At 47.7% G+C, this 9488-nt stretch overlaps 1 protein-coding gene across 3 annotated transcripts in view; it reads left to right on the top strand.

Annotated features, from left to right (window-relative positions):
• Positions 1-1976: 1976 nt before the first annotated feature.
• Positions 1977-9488, top strand: part of ATP8A2 (ATPase phospholipid transporting 8A2) — a 432694-nt gene continuing 425182 nt past the window's right edge. For all 3 annotated transcript variants that reach the window (XM_048492830.1, XM_048492831.1, XM_048492829.1), the window contains exon 1: positions 1977-2103. In XM_048492830.1, the coding sequence (XP_048348787.1) occupies positions 2013-2103 (91 nt within the window). In that variant the 5' untranslated portion in view covers positions 1977-2012. The remainder of the gene's footprint in view (positions 2104-9488) is intronic.

The following is a 9488-nucleotide window of genomic DNA, read 5'->3' as shown; positions in this document are numbered from 1 at the left end:
GCGCATTATTTTGCGTGTGCGGAAGGGGCCTAAGACATCTAGAAATGGCAGTTTTGAATTGATGAATTCATGTAGCTGTGGACAAGTCTGCATAGGAACCACCAATCGCAGCATGTAAATCTCTCACAAATCACCGCCCCCATCAGAGGTTGGAATAAGAGAGCCCTTCCCCCCAAAAGCAGTTTGAGCAAAGAAAGAAAATCAGAGAGACAACTGTGAGTTGGCTGAAGTGCCTTGGATAGCAGGCTTTCCCCATTTATCTTTGTGGATCTGATGTGGGGTAAATCTGCCACCTTGCAGTAGTGCCTCTACCTGTACTCTACTCATTTTAAAACAAGTATCAAGGTTCCAGTGTTCTTGTTACCAGACAAACCTGTAGTAGAAGGGGTGGGTGGGTATTTTTTAGAAACAGTGTTTATCATTCCTGCAAACTCCCCACGACATGCCCAGGTGGAGACGGCCTGGCAAAGATGCAGGGCCTTCCGAGTTAAGCATGGGGACTGGGCAGCCTGCCCCCCCCCCCCACAAAGCCCCCAGAGTCTGGAGTGGGGAGCCATGGCTTCTGAGGCGCATGGATGGTTCCCATAGCTGACAGGGAAACCGTAAGTGGGGCTTGATGGGGGGTGGAAAAACCAGGTCTTGCACCCAGTGCTGGCTGGGCAGAGGGCCCGGGGGGGGGGGGCAGGGGTGGAAAACTCTTGTCTTGCCCTGGGCATCATTTTCTGCCAGTGTTTCTTTGAGTTTTTCCCTTGACAGTATGCTGAGAACAGGGACTGCTGTAACTCACAAGGTCTGCTCAGGAGTTGGTCTGATGTATTTGGCTGGCTAGTACTGGAAACTAACTGCTGGACTAAATGGAGATAGATAGGTCCCCTCTTGAAGGCCACAAAGAGAGGGCTCCACCACCACATGATGCAGAAGATCAGAACATCATGCTTTTGTTAAAAGCCAAAGTAGCCGAGGAAGGGGGGAAACAAATGGATGTTTGACCAATTCCCCCATATTGTTTTTGCACTACAAACTGATTTTCTATCAGAGCTTCTATTTTGCTTTATTGGTACCAACCTGTCCCCTCCACAGTATGGAACCAGCCACTGCTCTGGAGAGGACCTGTTCCCAACATCCTGTGGCTACAATCTGTCTAAAACAAATATTCAAAAGACTCATAAGAGACCCTCATAATTGATGTTATAGGTAATTTAGTGCTAAGTGTATGGCAAAGATGAATGAATGTGCTCTTTTTCAGCCTGGTGGCCTCTAATCTGGAGAACTGGGTTTGATTCTTCACTCCTCCACATGAGTGGTGGACCCTTATCTGGTGAACTGGATTTGTTTTCCCCCTCCTACACATGAAGCCTGTTGGGTGACCTTGAGCTAGTCACAGTTCTCTTTGAACTCTCTCAGCCACACCTACTTTACAAGGTGCCTGGTGTGTGTGGGGTGGTGGTGGTTTGTAAGATGCTTTAAGACTCCTTATGGGTACAGTATCAAAACCAGCTCTTTTATGACTCCTATACGGGTCCAGCCCGCAGAGTGTTTGGGTAGCCACCGCCGGTCTGACCTTTTGCTGGTTTATCGGAGTCCCGACGGGCACACCCGGGGTCTCTGTCGAATCTGGGGGGCCGGCAATCCCCGAAGCCTGGCGCTTCATGCCCCCCCCCCCCCCGCCACCGCATCAAGGCCATGCACAATGGCCAACGCCCGCAGGCTCGTTCCCGGGATTGCTTCGGCTTGGCTGCGGTCCAGACCGCGAGGGAAATCCGTGCAGCAGCGCCCAGCCGGCCCCCCCGCCCTCGCCGCAGCTCCTGCGCTGCCGAGCCGAGCGGCTGCCCCCCCTCCCCCGCAACCCGGCCTGCATCGGCCCTGATCTGCAGCGCAGCCCTGGGCTCGGCTCCCCCCAGCTCCGCAGCCAGGGGCCCAGGCCAAGCGGCAGTGGGGCCGCTGCTGCCGCCGCAGTCGAGCCGCCTCCTGCCTCCCTAGCCGGCCTATGGACTTGGCCCCGCGCTTGCACCATGCCCAACCCCGGCGGCGGCGGCGGCGGCCTCGACCAGGCGCTGAAGATGTCCCTGCAGAGGAGGAAATCCAAGATCCACTCGGCCGCCGGTAAGCCCCCCCCCCCAGCCCCTCCACGGCTTCATCCTCTCTGAGGGGACCCCCCCGCCCCACCCGCGGGGGCCCTGCGCCCTCCCTCCCTCGGCTGCCCTGGCGCAGGAGCTGCGGATTGCCCGGAGCAAAAGCGCTTGCAGACTGTCCATCTTGAGAAGGGAGCAAGGCAACCAAACCCACGCTGCCCGCCCGCGCGCCCGCGCAGCCCATTATAAAGGGTGGGGGGATGTAACTCGAACTCCAGTCTTTGCAAGACACCCGGGGGCGGGCGAGCGACGAGGGCGGTGAGGGAGTTACAAATCTTTCCGGATCGATCGGTCTCCTGGTTTGCTTTTCGTGCTCTCTGGAGGAAAGGGGAGGGAGAGAGAGAGATGCAGAGCTGGCCTTGCTGTTTGGTTGCCCGGATTAACCCGGGAGAGTTTCCCTTTAGAGAAAACGACTTCATTTATAACGATTGCCATTCGTTATAAATAGGCGGTGTGGAACCCGCTAGAAAGTCTATATACGTTTGTAACCACCACCACCACCTCCGTTTTGCGCGTGTGCTGAGGTTTTGGCTGTGTCAGGGTCTATTCCCCAGCGCAGCCCTGGGCTCGGCTCCCCGCAGCTCCGCAGCCAGGGGCCCAGGCCAATTTGGAAATGCCAGCAAGGTGAGACTCCTGATGCAAATGACCGGACTGCAGATCAGTTACCTGTTCAGGGGGTCTCTGCAGCCTCCTCCACTCTCCCTTCCTGAGTTTCAGCTTACTTTTAGCGGCCAGATGGCCCTTTGTAGCACTTTGAATGTGGGCATCCTCGGTATTTAGGCCATTGCAATTGGCATAAATCCAGTTACGGTAGGCGGAAGAGGTACCGATGGGCCTGACTTGCAAATGTAGACGCCGGGTGTTTAATTAGGCTGTAAACTGGGTTGTGTGCATTTCTGCCTCTCAAGAATGCTTAAAAATAACACCCCACCCATCCACCCACCAGGCACAGCAAGTGCCAAATCAGCCCTTAGCTCCTAACCCCTGTGCTGCTGCCTGCGCTCCCGAGTTTCATGTGAACGTCTGTTCCGACTTCCAGCCCTTCTGTTTCAATCACTTGTTTCTGGCTTTCTCAGACTTTGTGGTTCACCTTCTAAGTTTCACCGTAATCTCAACAAATGTAGCCATCTGCTTAGTGGGTGAGCACATCACAATCGTCACATGGGTACGCATTTGCAGCATGGGAGTATATTTGGGTTGTGGGGAGATATTAAAGGTGGGTTTAACTGCAGCACTCCATTCCTGCCTCCGTCTCCCATGCACATGCAGAATGATGCACTTTCAATCCACTTTCAATGCACTGCGCAGCTGGATTTGGCTGTGTAGAACAGCAAAATCCACTTGCAAACAATTGTGAAAGTGGATTGAAAGTGCATTATTCTGCGTGTGCGGAAGGGGCCTTAGTCTCTCAATCAAAGCTAGACCCCATCACCAGTTGCTACGGTTCAGGGTTGTATACAGGTTAGAGTGTCAGACTAGGGCCTGGGGGACTTGGGCTTGTAGCCCCGCACTCACCTTATTGGTGAGCTTGGACTTGTCACATCTCTCACTCTAATCTACCTCACAGGTTTGTTGTGAGGATAACATGGAGGAGTGGCGGGAGATGCACGCTGCCTTCACCATTGGGGAGAAGGGCAATGGTATAATAGAAGAGGAAGAGTTTGGATTCATACCCCACCTTTCTCTCCTGTAAGGAGACTCCAGGTGGCTTACAAACTCCTTTGCCTTCCTCTCCCCACATCAGACACCTTGTGAGACAGGTGGGGCTGAGAGAGTTGGGAGAGAACTGTGACTAGCACAAGGTGTGAAAGCACAGAGGCTTCCCCCCTTATGCAGTTCCTGGGCATTTGAACAACTCATATGTAGTAAGTGTGTGTAGTGTTAGTTGACAACTCATATGTAGTGTTAGTTGACAAGAGAGACAGGGTGAGAGTCATGTAGAAGTTAACCTGCTGGATTATGCCTTGCTAGACCAAGGTTCACGTGGTGGGGATCTTCTATAAAGCTTACTGCCTGACTTGGGGTCAGTATCTCTTCTTTGGCTTATTTTACTCACAGGGTTGTTGTGAGAACATAACATTGGAGGAAGGATGGGATGAAAATGTACGGCTAGAATGAAAATCCTCAGTCTGCCATAAGTATCCCAGGTTTATTGTGAGGAGGAACCTAATCCAGCACCTTCAACGTTAAAGTATCTCTGTCTCTCATCCTTCTGCCATTCACAGTACGCAAACTATGCCGTTCAGTGTAGCTGCCTCACTCTGCCTCTATCCGAGGATCTAAACTGGAATTGGAATTGTGTGTGTGTAAAGTTCTGCCAAGTTGCGGCCAGTTTATGGCGACCCTGCAAGGATTTCAAGGCAAGAGACTGACAGGGGGCACTTCTGCATAGCGTCCCTGGAATTCCTTGGTGGTCTCCCATCCAAGTACTAACTGGTCTGAGTAGCTTCTGGGATCTGACGAGATCAGGCTAGCCTGGTATTACCAAGGGTTCAAGTTGGGGCCTTGATCATGCAAGACTTGTGTCCTGTCATTTGTTAGAATATTTGGCATCTCTTGTATAAGTTATTGCAGGAGCAAGATGGTTGCACCATTTGGTTTGCTTATGTTAATGCAGGGCAGGTGAGCAGTAAATTGGATGATTGAGGGTCACTTTCACTGTCTGCATATTATGGTATAGCTTTGCATGCTCCTACCTACCTACCTACCTACCTACCTACCTACCTACCTACCTACCTACCTACCTACCTACCTACCTACCTACCTACCTACCTACCTACCTACCTACCTACCTACCTACCTACCTACCTACCTACCTACCTACCTACCTACCTACTTCCTTTTCATTTTTACTCTCCTTGTCCTTCTGCTGTTTTGCTGAATGCTGCTACTTTCCTTGTTGCTGGTGCATTTTTGTTAAGTATGTTTTTTTGTGAAGCCCTTTGTTCAGTACATTTTTTGTAGCCTACATTTTTATATCCAGGTTCATTAAAGAATAACTTCTTTTGATAACTCTGCTGCATTTCATTCTGCTGGGAACTGGATAGTTTCAGTTCTTCTATCACCATTCTCATTGGGTTTCCCCTTTGAATACACTCTAGAAATCCCTGTCGTTTTCACTCTAGAAATCAAGTTTGCACCTTGTCCACAGGCCCACCTTTTGAGAGCTGTGGATGGACAGCAAATATGTCGACAACAATGTATGCTGAAACAACAGCCAGTAGAGAAGATGTGAGGTGTTGGGAGGGGTGCAGTCCTTTGGGGACGGCACCAAAGACAACACAGTCTGTTGTCCTTCTGGTCTGTTTTAATTCATAAGGAAAAAACTCCCACCTCTCCCCATAAAATAGTTTTCTAATGTTTCAGTGAAGAAAGATCTGCTCAGGGCATCTGCTGGGTTGGAATCACATCTGCAAAGTCATTTGAAAAACACAGAGACTGCTTCTGTGAACTAATATATCTGCATCGAGACCTATCAGCACTGGTAATGTCCAAAAACAGGACTTCTGGCAGCTGCTGAAATTTGACTATAGTCTGAAATTTTGACTAGTTGTTGAAAGGCATATGTGGAATCATATACTTCTAAACATTCCTTGACTGCTACTTATTGTTCTTTGAAAACAATTCCAGTTACAGAAAGCTTGAATGAATGTATGACTCTGCATTATACTCAAATCTTACCATTTTGTATAGCTCAGCGATGCTTATTTTCACCTGTGACACAGAATTCTAGTGGTGTTTCCCTGCTTGACTGTGTAAGATCCTGTAACTGGAAATGTTGGGGTTTGAACATAATGCATGTTCCACCTGAGCACATTTACTACCACAGAGTTCTTACCAAAAGGTGTCACCTTGAACTCTCTCTCAGCCTTTATCAGGTTTGATCACTAAAACTTTACTGTTCCAGAAGTGCTTTGATGGTCTCTGATGATCTCTGATGTTAGTCCAGGGGTCTGCAACCTGCGGCTCTCCAGATGTTCATGGACTACAAATCCAATTGGCCATGCTGGCAGGGGCTGATTGGATTTGTAGTCCATGAACATCTGGAGACCCGCAGGTCACAGACCCCTGTGCTAGTCTCTCCCCCTTTCCCAAAAAGTGTAGGGCAGGGCACATCTAGAAAATGAAACACGCCCCACTCTTGCAGGTTGGATTTTGGGCTTAGATTTCTTTATATTGGTTTAATCCAGTGTTTGTGTCCAGTATTGTTACGCATTCTAAAACTTTGAGAGGACAAAGGTTGTATGTGTATGTTAGGTCACTTCCGACTTATGACGACTCAGTTAATGTCCTCCGAAACATTCTGTTATTAGCAGCCAGCCTTGCTCAGGTCTTGTAGACATAAGAACATAAGAACTAGCCTGCTGGATCAGACCAGAGTCCATCTAGTCCAGCATTCTGCTACTTGCAGTGGCCCACCAAATGCCTTTGGGAGCTCTCATGCACGATTTTTAAGCAATGGCCTTCTTCTTCTTCTGCTGCTCCCAAGCACCTGATCTGCTAAGGCATTTGCAACCTCAGATCAAGGAGGATCAAGATTGGTAGCCATACATCGACTTCTCCTTAAATCTGTCCAAGCCCACTTTAAAGCTATTCAGGTTAGTGGCCATCACCACCTCCTGTGGCAGTGTATTCCAAGCACCAATCATGGAGGATAACAATCTAAATAACTAACTATATCTACTGGGTCGGATTCAGATGGCTCAATCTCACCCAATTCTCCTCCTTATTACTTCCCCAGTTTCATGTGGCTTTTGAACATGCAGGTCCCATGATCCAGCAGAAAAACTTCTTGAACCCACTGGCTTCTTTACTTCGGATAATTGCATTTGTTTATTGCTTTGGTCCTATACTAGCAGGAAGCACTATTGGTATTGTATGGGAACAAAGGGAATATCAGTGGAAGATGAGCACGGCAAGATTCCCAACATGGGTCAAAAGTTTGGTCTGAAAAACATTCAAGATTAGCTACCTGATCTTATGCAGTATGAAGGTAACTTTAGCATAATAAAGCCAGTGGATATTGGGGTTTCCCATTCTGTGCAAGACTGGTCTGAAAACTGCAGAATCCAATGTTTTCAGTACACTTGTTTTAGCAACCTGTGCCTGTGGTTAAAGCAGTAGACCAGTATACTACCAGTCTACTCAGCAAAGTTTGAAGTAATTCTGTCCTAAGGATCCTTTGTCCAGTGGAAAAAACCCTTCCTGCAGGGAACAGCTCCTTAGGTTAGATGGGGACTTCAGACTTTGTCTTGCTGGGCTGCTGAGTTTAAAAGCCTACTTTGTTGTTGGCCTCAGAAATTGTTGGCAAGAGTCCTTTGCACAGACCCAATGAGTAGGAGAGCCAGTGAGTCCTTGTGGAGAGCCAGCAGAGTATTCTTGAGGAATAAGCACGTGTGGGCTGAAACATGAACTACAACTTCTGCTCTCTGCTCTTCTCATCAGATACAAATGAATCCTTTTCAAAAAAAGTAATCAGATTAAAAAAAAGTTATATAAAGTGACCCTTAAAATAACCTCATTTAAAAAGTAATGTAGCACAAGCAAACATATGGAGGCTTCTACTCCTATTCTCTTTTTTTAAAAAACTCTAATCCTGTAACAAACAGAGCTTGGTTGGCTGAGTAAAAATATGAACAGTGTGTACTCCTTACTCTCCCTGTGTGGCATATGCCTAATAAAAGTCTCTGAATCTGAATAAAAATAGGATTTTTGAGTGCAAACATTGCAATTATTACATGATAGACTTACATTAGCACTGAGCAAAACGTGACTCTCTTATTCTCCTCTGCTGCCTGTGCTATGGGGTGGTTCTTTTTTTAGAAGTGTTCTGGAACCAGCTGAATAATCTTGATTCCAAAAGGCCTTTTAAAGTGACATTTTGTTCCCGGTGCTTTTAAATGAACCTTTTAGGTCATTATAGAATCATTTTGAATGTAGAAATTTGCAAACACAAAAATCTAATACTTATCAAGGAGACACAAGCACAACGGTGCAGACACACTGTTGACTCTTGAAAGCTTCTATTCTGGATATCGTGTTGGTCTCTAAGGTGCTGCTGGAGTCAAATCTGACTGTTGTATTACGGAGAGGCCAACATGGCCACTTTTTGACATTACTAATTGTCACTGGGCCGAACAGCAGTAACAGTTTTAACACCTGTGAGTTAGATGTTCAATAATGATCAGAGATTAATAAGACAATAATACAAAGAGGGGAAACGTTTTAATGGGACAATCAGTATCTTTATAGAGAAAAAAGAGTTTTCAGTGGTGGTTCCATGCTTTGGAGGGCCCTGGGAAGACTGTGCCTAGAAGCTCCCCTTCTGCCTACCATCAGTCCCCCTCCTCCAAATGCATTCATTCATTCATTCATTCATTCATTCATTCATTCATTCATTCATTCATTCATTCATTCATTCATTCATTCATTCATTCATTCATTCATTCATTCATTCATTCATTCATTCTCAAATGTATATACCGCCCTTCCCCCGAAAGGCTCTGGGTAGTGTACAACACAACACACGCACAACAAAACAGATGGAGCAGCGAACCAATCACAAATTATAAAAACAATATAAACTCCCAAAACATAAATACTAAAAACCCCATTAAAAGCAGCGTTCAATGCAATACAATAAACAGTATAAAATCAGCGTCCTGCAATTAACCCATATTAAAAACCCTCAACAAAAGAGAAAGAAGGGGGGGGACCCTAGATGTAAAAACACAGCTAGGGATGGGAGGGGGCGCAATTAGCAGCTGGCCCCTCCAAAAGCTGGGTGGAACAACTCAGTCTTGCAGGCCCTGCGGAACTCACCAAGATCCCGCAGGGCCTGGACAGATGGAGGAAGAGTGTTCCACCAGGCTCCGGGATTTACCCTCATCCACTCACTTGTTATCCCTACCCAACTGTGCATCCTTTCTCCACCCACAAACCCTCCCATGGCTTGTGATCACAGCAGACTGCTGCACATTTATGTGCTTCCCATGACGGCACTAGCCGGCACATGCTCTTGGTACTGGTACTCTGTCCACCAAGATTCCTGCCATTCTGCATCACTTGCATGTACTTCCCCATCAATGTTCGGAAGCTGGGAGCACGAGGATGGGGTGTTTGCAAATGAATGGGCAGGGAAGGGTGCACAGTCAGATGCCAAGCGGGTGCCCAGCAGCTGTGGCCTTGGACCGAAGCTCTGGGCCCTGACAGCTGCCCACCTCAAGGTATGCTGATGTCAGCCCTGCCATTTCTTCAGAACCTGCTAGAAGTTGCTCACAACTAAAACAGTCAAATAATGCAAAGAAGTTAGAAACAAGCCAATTCCCTTTTTACTGCTCTTTAAACTGATTTGTG

Source organism: Sphaerodactylus townsendi, linkage group LG04 (assembly GCF_021028975.2).
Source record: "Sphaerodactylus townsendi isolate TG3544 linkage group LG04, MPM_Stown_v2.3, whole genome shotgun sequence".
Classification (NCBI taxonomy): domain Eukaryota; kingdom Metazoa; phylum Chordata; class Lepidosauria; order Squamata; family Sphaerodactylidae; genus Sphaerodactylus; species Sphaerodactylus townsendi.
The sequence above is the reverse complement of the archived record's forward strand: the minus strand, read 5'-3'. Positions and strand labels throughout refer to the sequence as shown.